Source organism: Hippopotamus amphibius, chromosome 9, assembly GCF_030028045.1.
Source record: "Hippopotamus amphibius kiboko isolate mHipAmp2 chromosome 9, mHipAmp2.hap2, whole genome shotgun sequence".
Classification (NCBI taxonomy): domain Eukaryota; kingdom Metazoa; phylum Chordata; class Mammalia; order Artiodactyla; family Hippopotamidae; genus Hippopotamus; species Hippopotamus amphibius.
The window spans coordinates 71,377,503-71,391,734 of record NC_080194.1 but is presented as its reverse complement, the minus strand read 5'-3'; the positions used below and the strand labels follow the sequence as shown (position 1 = coordinate 71,391,734).

Here is a 14,232-nt window from a genome sequence, read left to right as displayed (position 1 = left end):
TGTTGGCTGTGTTGGGTCTTTGTTGCTGCACATGGGCTTTCTTTAGTTGCAGTGAGTGGGGGCTACTCTTTGCTGTGGTGCGCGGGCTCCTCACTGCCATGGCTTCTCTTGTTGCGGACCATGGGCTCTAGGCGTGTGGGTCTCAGTAGTTGCAGCACATGGGCTCAATAGTTGTTGCTCACGGGCTCTAAAATGCAGGCTCAATAGCTGTGGCACACGGGCTTAGTTGCTCCACGGCATGTGGGATCTTCCTGGAGCAGGGATCGAATCCATGTCTCCTATATTGGCAGGAGGATTCTTAACCACTGCACCACCTAAGAAGCCCCCTGCCTCTTTCTGATTTCACCTTGAACCCTATTCCTTCCTACTTCTTCCATTCCATTTCATTTGCTTCTGTTCTCCAAACACGCCAAGTTCAAACCAGGTTCGGAGCGCTCACACTGACTGTTCCCTTTGTTGGGAATGCTCTTCCCTCCAACTTTGGTAGAGCTAGTTTTTTATTACTCATGTTTTAGTTCAACTGTTATTATTTCAGCAAAGCCTTCCCTGATCACCCTTTCTGATGGGTCCTCCCATCTTTATCACATTATCTTATTTCACTGTTTTCACATATCATCTTGTTTATTTGTTTACTTGTTTGTTGTTCATTGTCTCTCTTTTCCCACTAGAATACCAGCTCCATGAGGACAAGGACCTTGCTTATATTCTTAGTGCCTAAAGCAGGACCCAGAATATAAACGGTACTCAATATATATTTCTTGGATGAATGAATGAATGAATGAATAGTAGATATTATTGTTGTTTTTTCAAGACCTGGGATGAGAACAACTAAGAACTCCACCCCTATTACCTCTCACCTTCTGCATGAGGAAGGGAAAGTTCACTAATATTCATAGAATACCTTTTAGGTACCAAGCACTGCGCTCATAACCATCTTTGAAGGTGGGCTTTATTATCATCATTTCACAATTGGTGAAGCTGAGGCTCAGAAAAGATAAGTAACTTGCCTAAGATCACACAGCTAACAGAGGAATATAGATTCTGTCAGGTCTGCCTGACCTTAAAGCCTGTGTTCTTTCATCAAGCTTCCCATAAAGACGGTGCCATTTCAAATCAACACCTTCGTATTCAACTATGGTAAAGAAAAAATTGTGTTTGGAAATCTCAAGTGGGTCAAGAAGACTGAGTTTTCTCTTCAAGATGCTTTGCTTTGCTACCACTGCATTTGACTTTGCAGTGATGCCGAGCCCCATCTGGGGGTGTGATGGAGATGGCCAGGTGATTGGCTTCTTACTATTTCCTTCCAATGACTTTTCTTCACTCATTTTCCCAAAGCATCTTTGCAGCATGGGGAAAGAACACACATAAAAGATTCATAGAGTGGCTGTGAACCTGGCTCTCAGAAGAGGACCACTAAAGGATATCTTCACACATACTGCAAGGCTTTCTTCTTCACACTCAATACTTCACATCTCGAGCCACTTTACTATGCACGGTTGGTGAGGAAATTGCCACATTGCCTCTCTGATACTGAACTTTTGCTGATTGGGGACTTTTTAGTTGAAAAATAAAGATTTGATTTTTATCACTGTCATCTATGATTGTTTCAAACAATACCATATTCATCAAGAGGAAGTGGCCACTGTATCCTCTGTGAATAATTAGAGTCCACAGCCCGTGCACACCAATAGTTCCCTTGGCCTCAGGTCACTATAATAGATTGGCATTGCTAAACCATTAGCTATTCCAAAACTGCAGCAGAGCCAGGCCACTTGTTGGCTTCTGCAATGAAAACTTGTCCTTCCTGCCCATTTCCCATAGAATTAAGTCGCAACAATGAATTGTAGCCTGTAGGATTTCTAAGATCTGGCCCACCCAACCTCTGCAGGTCTTCTCTCTCATTGATGTTATACATGAGGCCATGCATCTGGTGGAATTATACAAGCTTAGGATTCAGGTAGATCCGGGATTGAACCCTGGCTCTGCCACTTATGTGTACAATGTCACAGAGCCAGTCAATGTCTGTGCTGTTTATTCTCTGTTCCCTCCTCAGATCCATTCTCTGCCCCTCTCTGTGCCCAGAGGGGCTGCCCCTGCAAACTGCATCTCCGTGGCCCCCTTGCTGGCTTGCTTCTCATTGGGTTCAGCCAATGGCAGGCAACGGTAAGAGACTGGAGGTCAAGAGGAGAAGTTTTCCCTATTCTCTATCTCCTTCAGTGCCGTATTTCTAATAGTGGGTGCATCTACCCACAATTACAGCTTCTGCCAGGTGGCTTCTCCTTCATGGTTACAGCTCCCACTGGGCTTTAGTAACAATATCCTATTCCTTCCCTGCCTTGCCCTTCAGCTGAGGGCTGGTAATGTTGTTCACTGTTTTTAGTGCCTGCGTGCGTCACCATCCTTTCTTGGCTCCCTTATCCCTGTTATACCTCTATAACATTTTTTTCATTGGAAAGATATTCTTGCTGGATATAGAATTCTGGGTTGACAGATTTCTTTTTTATTTTTCTTTTAGCATTTCTGTTTTCTAGTTTGTATAGTTTCTCATGAGGAGTCTGCTGTGATTCTTATCTTTGCTCCTCTGTAAAAAATGCCTTTTTTTGGGGACTGTTTTCAAGATTTTCTCCTTTTCTTTTGTGTTCAGCAGTTTGAATATGATATGCACAGGTGTATGTGTGTATAGTGTGTGTGTGTGTTCTGTTTGGTGTTTTCTGAGATTTCGGGTCTGTGGTTTGGTGTCTATAATTACATATAGATAATTCTCGACCGTTAGTTCCTCAAAAGTGTCTTCTACCTTGTTTTTCTCTCTTCTTCTGGAATTCCAATTACATGTATATTAAACTAGTTGATGTTCCCCAGTTCTTGGATGTCCTATTCTGTTTTTTTTTTCATTCCTTTTTTTTTCTTTTTGTGTTTCAGTTTGGATAATTTCTAATGACCTTTCTACTTTCTTCAGCTGTGTCAAGTTTACTCATAAGCCCATCAAAGGCAGTCTTCACTTCTGTAACTGTGTTCTTCATTTCTAGCATTTCTGATCAAATCTCGCTTTTAGTTTCCATTTCTCTGCTGAAAGTATCCATCTGATCCTGCATGTTGTTCACCTTTTCTATTAGAGCCTTTAACATAATGTTATTTATTTTAAATTCCTGAAAGATAGTTTCAACATCTGTGTCTTATCTGAGTGTGGTTCTTGTGGTGTGCTCCAAGGACAAAGAACAAGATAGACTCAAAGGGCCAATATTGCCAGAACAAAGAGCTACAGGACTCCTATCACTCTGTACAATGCAACAAATGCAATGTCCCAAAACTTTCCCAAGCAGCACGCCATGTCCCTTGCCCATCCCACATAAGGAAAGATATCTGTCCCATTTTTCTCCCACTCAGCACACTAAAAGTATACATACTCTGCCCAGTCAGCAGATGACTGAAGGTTCCCTGGCTATAAAAACAGGCAAGCAACCCATGCTCAGGGTCGACTTTCCCTGGCTTCCAGGAAGTCAGCCCACTGTTCTTGCAGCATTCCTTCTCTTTAATAAACTCTATCTTTCTTGCACTCTGCCTTGTGTCTGGAAATTCTTTTCCAACCTGCACTCGGACCATGACATTTCTGATGATTCCTTTGTCTCTTAGGAGTATGTTGCTTTTTCTTGCCTTTCTGTATGTTCAGTTGAAAGTGTGACATCTTGTGTAACACAGTAGAGACTAAGGTAATAGATTTTGGGTGGGAATATGAGTTTCCTCCTGCTCAGACTTTAGTGAGAGAGTTGAAGTTAATTTAGTTAGGATTTGGGCTGGCTTTGAAATCTGTTACTTCTAGGCTTAACCTTAGTGCATCCCAGGCTTCATATTCCTCCAGCAATACCTTGTGTTTAGGGTGTGAAACTGGTTTGCCAGAAGGTATTTTTTTTATTTGCAGCTACTCTATTCTCAGTTTTAGGTCCCTTCCTTGTGCTAGGGCCTTAGAAAGTGGTCTCTTTTTAGGCTCTTGTATCCTTCTCATCTCTTTCCCAGTAGTATTCTGCTTTTCATTGTTATGTTTGGCTTTTTAGCAGGCGGTGGTGGGTGGTGAGCTTGAGAGAATTCTCTTTTGTTCTGATTATACCTCAATCTTACATTTGCATGTATCCTGGAGTCTCAGAAGTGTGGCCTCTTTAGGGCTCCTGCCTCTTTCAGGCTGTCCTTCTGGGCCCATTACGTATTCCTGCTCCTCTTCCAGCAGTAGTTACACATTTTTTTCCTTCCTTCATTCAGCTACAGTGGGTTTCCACCAGTGCCTAAGTAGAATAGTGTTCATTGCCCTCCTCTCCACAGATTAAGGCTTTTGTTCCACGTGGGAGATCAGGTGAGAGGGCTCTGGGTGGAGCAGGTAGAAATTTGTGCCCCTCCCTGAGCAGTGGCTGTACCCCTCCCCCAGGTCTACCACAAAGGATATTTTCTTTCATCTTATCTGTCAGTATCTAGTGGGGTTTGTGGAGAAAAGTTTTGGAGGATGTGGACTCTCCCAATTTCTGCAGGCTCCAAGGGCTTCATACGCTCTTGCCAGAACACCCTGAGCCTTTTTAGATTCACCAAGTTGAACTTCTCTTCCTAGTGATACCGAGCAGGGCCCTGCGGCGCTCCTGGGCACAAAGCCTTTCTGTGTCCCCTATTTCTTTGATTACAGGAAAACAGCCTTTATTCAGCCTCCACAACCTCCCCTGAGTTCCAGTGGGCAGATTCAAGCAGTTGTTAATTAGTGAAGGGAAGGGATGAGTGAGACCTGGGAGAAACAGTCAAGAACAGCCTTGGGGCAGGTCCTGTTTCCCCATCGACAATACACACAACAATATCTTTGAGCTATTTTGCAGAAGTTGAAACCCCCTCCAGGTGGGAGAAGATAATGATTAATGATATGCCGCCCACAAGCATGTAGACCCCAGACCAGTTGGACTTGAAGGTTGACGATGCTTACTTCTACTTACCTTACCACAGACGCATCAGAAGAATGCAAGACTGTTACTGCCTTGATCCTTATCGCCTGCCCCTGACCACGAGCCCCGACTATAAGACCTCTCCCTATTCCCCAGGGAGGGGGGCACAGTTCTTGAGGCACTAGCCGCTGTCTTCCCCCTTTGCCTGGCAAAGTAATAAAGCTATTCCTTTCTACTCCTCCAAAGCTCTGTCTCCGTATTTCTATTTGGCATCAGTGAACAGAGGCCAGGTTTTTCTCCACAACACCAGGGACTGGTTGCATCTACCAGGTAAGCTAATGCTCACATCTTGTCTGTGATGTGACACTCTGTCTCTCTTTGGATTCAGCCACTTGGTTGCCCTGTGGCCTCAGAGAAGGAGTTCAAGGAAAACTCATGAATTTGCTATTTGTCTGGCTTATTTTCATTGTAAAGTTGGGAACAATACTCTGTGTAGCTCTTACATCCTCAGGCAAAAACTGGAAGCCAAGTCTCTTCATTGGAACCGTTTGAATTGAATTCAGTTTCCTGCTGGGAGCACCGATAGTGCTGGAGCTGTGATGTAAACCTAGTATTTTTCTCACTGCAGCATGTTTTTTCTTCCCTTCATCTCCCTTCTCTCCTGAATGTAAATTTCATTCATAAAATAGTTACTGAGCACCTACTAGGTGGCAAGCCCCAAGCATGTACAGAGATACATTAATTAGGGTCTCAGAGTAGTTAGCTTGAGCTTAAGGATGAGAGGGGCTGTCACAGGGCACCACAGGATGTCAGAGCCAGTTCCCCCTATGAAACTTACCCATGCCCAACCAGCAAGACAATTTTGGAACCTGCCTCATCTCATCAGGCCATTTTCTTAGCCACCAAATGCCATCTGCCCAGCTGCCCAAGCCTGAAATTAATGATGCCACACGCTGGAGATGAAGAAGGCATTACAGACCCCCTTGAGGCTTCCTACCAGCAGACCTGTGGGCTGAGGGAAGAAAAGTAACTTTGAATCCCCAGAATTACAAATTCTTTAAGTCAAGTTGCCCTGAAGTGTGTGATGTTTATGTTAGATGTATTAATCTGTTGAGAGGATCGATAAAGCCAACTTAAAACTTGTTTCAGTAATAGCCCATGTTACAGGAAAGCCTGGGCTGATTTAAAAAAAAAAATATTAGAGCATTTGGGTTTAGAATCCAATAAGCTGCCTCATGGAGCTAAAAGTAGGAAATTCCCTGGAGCAATGTGCATTGGCAAAATCTGTCCAATCTGTGTTGTGAAATAGCATATTATTATCTAATATCAGACCCTTCCTTCTTGGGAGCATCACAGTCTGCAGAGTATTTTCACTTTCAGTATTTATTTAGTTTTTTGATCCCCATACCTCGCCCTGAAATGGGGTAGGTCAGATGCTCTTTCTGTCTGGTTGAGACTTGGGTCTGGAAGCCAGTCTGCCTTTGAATCACATGGCAAACATCCAGTGAAAATAGGTATCTGGTATCCTTGCTATGTTCACAGCCTGATCTGAACCATTTTCCCTTGACTCATTCTGCATGCCTTTTTCCAGCCCATTTTTTATATTCTTAAGGATCTGACCCCTTTCCTAGTTCATACCTTGATCCTTCAGACTTGACACCTGATTCTGCTCTTCTGGTCTGCCCCCTAATTCCTACCTACTTCAATTACAACCTTTTTCTGCTCCTTTGATTAGCTGACTCACAGCTGCTCCCAAGTAGTACCTTTCATGCCCAAACAACATCTCTGTAATTACTTGTACTGCCACTAATATTGCTTGAAATACTAATACTAATATTGCTTGAAATAACAATAACAGCAACAGCAACAGCTATCATTTGAGTACTTATGGTGAGTCGACATTGAGTTTTCCGTACTCTATCTCATTGAAATTTTGACCCTCAGACTATCCCTATGAAAAAGGTTCTATTTTAATCCCTACCAGATAGTTGTTACAAAGAATTGAGGTGAACTCAGTGTAGTTGAAAGGGCATGGACCTGTGTTCTGGCTCTGCTATGTGCTCACTCTGTGATTTTAGACTAGTTACCTAGTCTCTCTGTGCCTCAGTTTGTTCACCTGTGAAAAATGGGATTGATAATTCCTACCTTCTGAGGTTGCTGTGAAGATTAAATGGGAAAGCCTGGCACAGAGTAGGATCTCAAAAAAAGTGAGTTTCACTTTTTCTTTTAGGGCTTTTATCATTTACTCCTGAGTACTGCTACTCAGTGGATACTTTGGAATTCCAAATTCTATTTTCTGAAAAGCAATGGTACTAATTTTTCTTTCTTCATAAAACATCAAATACGGCTGTATATTTCATCAAGGAAGACAGGGAGGTGGGGGACGGGATGCTTTCTGGTAGAAGTGTAGGAAACGGTTTTCAATTTCAAGGCTGGTTGAGAGTAACGGCTGCAGTAATGTGTAAGCAGTCAGTTTGGGATTTGAGGGGGTGACCTTGGGAACTAATTGAGTGCACCGACTTGCTCTGACAAAGAAACCCCTGTATTGGCTAAATAATATATAAGAGATTTCCATTGGGCAATGGAGGGAAAATTGAATTATTTAATGTATTTCCATTTCAATGAGTTAATCAAGATAATTGCTGTTTTCCTGGATCTTTGTCTTTTCTTTGTAATTAACAAGGCCCTTGTTTGGAGAAAGGAATTTACCCAGTGAACTTTGTACAAATTGCTGTGACTTTTTTTTTGGGGGGGGGGTGCAAATTGTATTTAAAAACCTATTACGGCTTCTTTTGCTTTGGATTCTAGGATTGTGAGAAACTGATGCTTGATCAAGCTTGAGAAAAACTTACAGTTCAAGGATTCAAGTTCATTTGGGATTAGCAAACTCAGCAAGGGGCAGCAGGGCAGAGCTGCAAGAGCATGAGCTCTGGATCAGACAGACTTGGGTTGTGATCCCTGTTCTGCCATGTTCTCACTAGACAACAGTGAACAAATGAGCCTCTCTGAGCCTCAGTTTCTGTTTCTGTAAAACAGATACTGTCTCCCATCTTCTAGAGCTGTTGTGAGGACTGAATGCAATACCGTAGTTCCTAGCCTGCCCGTGATGGGCAGCAAGGCTAGTTCCTTCCCATCTTCTAGGTACTTATCTAATGGTCACATATTTGACAGTCTCAGTTGTGTGGAACACGGCTAGGACCTCAGAAAGAAGCTGAGAAATTTAAGTATAAATAGATGTTACAAAGTCCAATCATTAAAATACCTCATAGAGGAACACCTTGGAGAGAGAGATATATATATACATATATATATATATATATATATATAATTTTGATAAGGATTATAATAGGCTGAATGTCTGGTTCTCTGACTGCACCACTTAAGAAGCCCTACCCTGGATGAAGAGAAGGGAAGTGAGATGCTGACGTTGGCCACCACGACTGAAACAATGACACGACAGCACCACACTGAGGGAGCAGGTGGTAAAACTATGGATTAGGCCGAGGAGCTAATGAAAGGACAGTTTAGAATCACTGTAGGCAGGGACGAAGTGTTCTATAGCCTCATTTCCTCACCTCCTGGAAACTGTCTTCATCTGGCAGCATCAAATACATTGCTGTTGTTTCTTATTAATGACCCTGACTCATAAAAGAAAGATTTCATTATGTGTGTATAATGTGTTTGAGAAGGGAGGCATGTAAGGCACTTCATAAACTCCATCCAAGACGGTAAAGTGAAAGAAAATTTTTTGAAACTTAAAGATGCGGGCTTTGATTATGTGGACCATTCTTCCACATGGAGCTGTTCCTTCTCCCATTGCCACATTTCTGGACAGTGGTCACATGAAGATGCTAGCCCTTAACCAAGTATTGATACTTTTCATCTACATCACCTCCCTGTAGCATGCTGGGCAGGTATCCACTGTTTCCATCTGAAGAGGTGGAAACTGAGGCCTAGAGAGATTAAGTCCACGGTAGAGCTGGATTCAAGCCCAACTCCTGTGACTCCTTTCCCACTACACCATGTTCCTTCCTAGGAGTAAATATCTGGGTTATTAACATGCAGAACATATAACAGGTCATGGTTTGCATCCCAAGTGAGTGAAAATAAAAAACATCCACAAATTAACACTTCATCAGTTTACCTCTAATCCTACAATGCACCCATGAAACAAAAGCATCAAACGGTCTTGATACTTACTCGTAAAAGGTTGTCCATCCATTTTCATTGCTTTTGGTTGCTAGGAGGCCAGAGCTGCCGTGGTACGTCATCATGGCCAACTCGTGCCCTTGTGTGGTCACGCTCTTGAGTGCACTGTTGGTGCCCATGGTCACCCAGTACACCTGGCCATCGGGGACCACCAGCCAGAGGGGCATCCCAGTAGAGTCTCTGCGGACGTTTACCATGTTGCCGTTGTTGTCTGTGATGAGCGTGATGTCGCCATCCCCCGTGTAGGTAAAGTTGTACAGGTAATCTCCTGTGGGGAGGCTCTGGGTGTACAGATGCTTGCCACTGGTGTCAAACAGGTAGAGCTCCTGGTCAATTGGGGAGGCCAGCTCATACATGTTCTGGGTGTTGAGGAAAGGCTTGTTCTTCCTGATAAACCGGATTCGGATATTCCCAAGGTCAGCCACGTAGAGCTCCCCGTCAGCACACACAGCCAAGGAAGATGGGGTATTCAGCTTTGCATCCTTGGCATAACCATCGTCTCCAGAGAAACAATCACAGTTGGCATCATTTTTACAGTCACAGCCACTGGGGGCCCCGGCAACCAGTGAGATCTCTCCGCTCGTGGTGACCTGCCTGATGCGGTTGATCTTCTTCTCGTCAGTCTCAGCGATGTACAGGACCCCGTTGTGAGAGACGGCCAAGGCTGTAGCCGACTCCAGGGTCGCATGGATGGCCACCTTGCTCAGCAGGAAGTGGTCAATGCCAGGCACCTGGCAGTGCATGGGCCTCCCCGCGACAATGCGCACCTGGTGGTTTTCAGAGATCTGCAGGACCACGTTGTTGTCCAGGACATAGAGGGAGTTGTCCATTGGGTTGATGGCTAAGTCTGTGGGCCACTCCAGACGAACCTGACAATGGAGAGATGGACATTCAAATGCCTGGCGAGGTGCCCACCACTGATTATTCCACACCCCGTAGAGCCTGTAACACTGTCCCAAGTGCCAGCACAGGCAGTCTTGCCTGATCCTCACAGCAGCCTGTCATCAACCATGAGCATTAGCCCCTGATCAGACAGAAACCATACAAGAGCCATCATGGAGACATCTGATGGTCTACATTAGACTAACACCAAGAAGGAATAACAAACAAAATAGGTGAGATGAGAGACTCTGGGGTCAGGCCTGGACTCAGATCCTAGTCTGCCCACTTACAACACTGGGCACATTACTCTGCCTCTCTGAGCATCCGTATTCAAATCTGTAAACTAGGAATGACAGCAGTGTAGAGAGTCTGACCCTCCACGAGCACTTAAATAATGGCAGCTCATGTTGTGGAGGTGGGAGGGGAAGGAGTCTGGAGGCTGAAGTAGGAGTTGTTCAAAGGCTTAAGCAAGACCCTTCATGAATTGTTGCTAAATGCATTAAAGATGATTTCTCAATTCTTTGAGTTTCTGGATTAACATCTGGCTAGGTGCTGGAGATGTCAAGAGAAAATAATCCTGGCCCCTGTCTGACATAGTTTCAGACCTGGGATTCTCAGATCTGGCCACACACATTCAGATTACCCATGGTGATTTAAGAAAATACTGGTGCTCAAATCCCACCTCTGATCAATTAAATCAGATCCCTGGGTGTGGCACTCGGGCAGAGGCATGAAAGTTTCCTGGCTGATTCTAATGTGGGGTTGGGGATCATAACTGGATCTTTCTTCTTCAAGAGTGACCATTGGCCTGGCAGTGCTGGCATCACCTGAGAGCTGGTCAGAAAAGCAGAATGGTAGGCTTCACTCCAAACATACTGAATCCGAATCTGCATTTCAACAAAATCCTTGGGAGGCTCCTGTACACACTGAAGTTGGTGAAACCTTGCTCTACATAATGGTTTCTAGAACCTCAGAGAACAGATCCACCTGGGAGAGATTAACAACATCGGCTACGGGAACGAGGGGGTCAGAGATCCTGGGCCCCGTGTCTGAGCCTCCTCTGAGCCAGGTCAGGAAGCTGGCAGGGAATCACAGGGAGCCTTCAGGTGGGCAAGCAGGGGACTGCAGCTGGCCAGGCTGAGGTGAGGATGCTCTGTTTCTTGCCTCAGTGGCCGTGGAGGCTGGGACGTTGGGTATATCACGCTGGAAGGTGCTGGCACTAAGGGAAGCCCTTTGCCAACTGTGCTCCCCATGAGGTCCAGCCACGATGCACATGGGTGCCAGCTGCTGCCTCCTGCTGACTTATCTACCCCACCCCTGGGAATGCATCGCCTTAGGCTTCTGAGCCCCTCACAAGTCCTTGACATTCAGTCCAATGTGGGGCTTACACAAGCATGTACCTTGGGATAAGCAATTTCTCTTCCAGAAATTTGCTCTGTACACCCTTGTCTACGGAGGTGCTCATCACAGCCATTTCTAACAATAGTGTAAAACTGGAACCAACCCAGATGCCCGACGACAGAGAACTGGGCAATAAATTACAGTACATTTAGTTCATCCATAAGTTAGAATACTCTGTGTAGCAGTTAAAAGTGATGTCATAAATGGATATTTAATGACATGGGAAGATGTTTGCTATGTATGAAGTGGAAAGAACAGTTTGCAGAACTGTAAGCACAGTGTGATCCCAATTGGGGAAAAAATACAATAATAAATTAGATTATGGATAGAAGGGAGATTAAAAGCTTGAGGGCTATACACCAAAACATTAACTGTTATTCAGATGACAGATAATTTTAACTTTCTTCTATGTCATTTAAAATATTTTATATTTCCTGCAATGTGCATGTGGTCGTTTAGTAATGTAAAAAAAAAAAAACCCAGATGATAACACGCACATGAGATGCGGCCACCTTCACCGGCCCCTTCCGCTCAGGGCCATTCTTAGGATGGTGCAGGCCCGCCCGGCCCGGCCCGGCCCCGCCCGGCCCCTTGCTGTGCTTCCTGGAGCCTGCCTGTCCGCTCACCCCAGCCTGGGTCCCTCTGCCCCACAGCCCAGGGGGCCTGAGGCAGAGCGCCAGCAGCAGGCCTGGCTGCCTCCTTCACACTTCCCAGCGCTCTCTGGAACACAGCATCACAGCCGCCTTCCGCCGCATCCAGAACACAGTTTACTCGAAAGTGACAGGGGAATTTTCAATTTCCTAAAGCCCATTTCCTGTCAACACTGGCTGCTAAATATTTCATGCCCTCTGGTCCTGTGGCACCGTAGGGACATGCCTGCTGAGGCCCTTCTGCCTGTCATGATGATGAAAAGATGGCTCCCTGACGGGCGGGTGGGGGGGGGGGGCAGGGGAGGGAGAGGAAGGAGGGGAGGAGGGAAGAGCGGGCCTTTCCGGCTCTCTCCTGTACCCCCATGTGCACACAGGCACCTGGGGAAGAAGGAGCAGTGCCCTTGGAGTCACAGTGCCCGCATGCTGATTCTGGACCAAGTACCTATGCGTCTTTGGTTTTACCTCCCTGATAGCGATGGTCCTGCAGAGGCTCCATTTCCCATCCCCAGAATGGCGGGACGAGACTTGACAATTTCTGAGGTCCCTTCAGCTCCCACATCCTATCGTCCTGAGATGGAATGGAGCTCCCTCGCCCTGTCCTCCAGAGCATTCTGTGCCTTTCTTAAAGCCCTCCGAGCTGGCTGCCTTGTTGCGAAGTTATTTGCAAAAACAGATTGTCCAATGCATGAGCGAATTACCGGCTGGTGGATGGCACAGAGAGCGCGAGGGGTTTGGGGTCAGGACACCTCACTTCCTAGCTCAGTCCACCAATGACCACAGGTGTGATCTTCCTCAAGTGACATAAACACTTCGAATTTCTTTCCCCAGGTGTAGAAGGTGGTAATAAATATTACATAAGAGTAGTTGTGAAGATCAAACATGACAACACAAGGAAATTCTCTGTAAATTACAAAGAGAATGAATATTTACAGCCTATTATTAGCTGCCAGACACTGTGCTAGGCTCTTATGTAATATTTATTACCACCTTCTACACATGGGGAAAGAAGTTCAAAGTGTTTTGCATAATGCCATAAAAAAATTTCACTTCCACACCCCTGAGGGAACCTAGCACAGGGCTCTGCATTTATAACCACATTTTCTTTCACCAAGCCTCCGTTTTCTCACCTATAAAATGGGGGTACCTTAACGGATCATGGTGACAGCTAAACAAGAAAAGTGAAGACGTAACCCTTCTGTATCCTCATTTCTAACAGTGCTTGGCACGTAATAAGTTCTCAGGAAATCATTTTGGACTCTAAAGGCAGAGCGATGCTCTGTGTCTGTGGTGGCTGGACTAACCCCTGTCTCAAACAGGCTGTAGCATCTTCTGTTCCTTTTCTACTCTCTCCTCCCTCTAGTTTCTCCTCCAGTCTGGTCTTTGCCTCCTCCCAGACGAGCTGGTACAAGTTCCTTGGTTTTCCCATTTGCACTCTTGCCTGCAAGCTGTGCTCTTATCTCTCTGCCTTACCTCTCTGCTCCTCACGGCACAGTAAAGTAGCTGCATGTTTGTGACAGAGGAAGCTCTGAGAATTAAAGCCAGGCCCCTTCCCATATGTGTATATAAGCGTTTATGCCTGTGTTGGAGAGTTTGGTAAAAAGAATCCCATGCTTAGATTCAGGGGGAGGTGGTGAGGACCAGGGGCACAGAGATTTCAGGCCAGGATTTCTGAATTTAAGTGTGGGTTTTTTTTCCCCCTTCACTATATGCCCGTTGTCTTCCAAGCCTTTGATCTGGCTGCTTGGCAGTGCCTCTAGCTAAAGTTACACAATTTTCCAACGTGTAGATTGCAAATTTTCGGCCCCCTGTGCTGGCTGGTGGAGGGCCCGTTTTGAGAACTGAAAATACTTGGACGCACATCCTCAGGCCGTGGAAGCTTCCTGATTGGTGAGTCAAGCTTGCTGACAGACTGGAGAGGGAAACTCTCCAGCGAGCAAGGGGAAGCCAGCCAAATTGGAAAGACGAGTGGCAGAGAATAGATTCCACGCTGGAGCATAACGATCGCATTAGCTGGTGCAGAGGGAAACCACACCAGCATCAGACAGGCAAGGGACGTGGCCGCTGGGCCACGGGCAGCAGCCCTGGGTTCTGGGGAAGGGGCTCTGTGATACATTGGTGGCAGAGGCAGGCATGGCCAGGGAGGCCTCCCAGCTGCCACCGGCTGAGCACAGGGAGCAGGT

General features: G+C 45.6%; 1 protein-coding gene across 1 annotated transcript in view; it reads right to left on the bottom strand.

Moving 5' to 3' along the window:
* Nucleotides 1-14,232, bottom strand: part of TENM4 (teneurin transmembrane protein 4) — a 732,935-nt gene that overhangs the window by 30,702 nt on the left and 688,001 nt on the right. Inside the window, 1 exon segment of the mRNA XM_057747430.1 lies at nucleotides 9,111-9,988. Coding sequence (XP_057603413.1) covers nucleotides 9,111-9,988 — 878 coding nt within the window.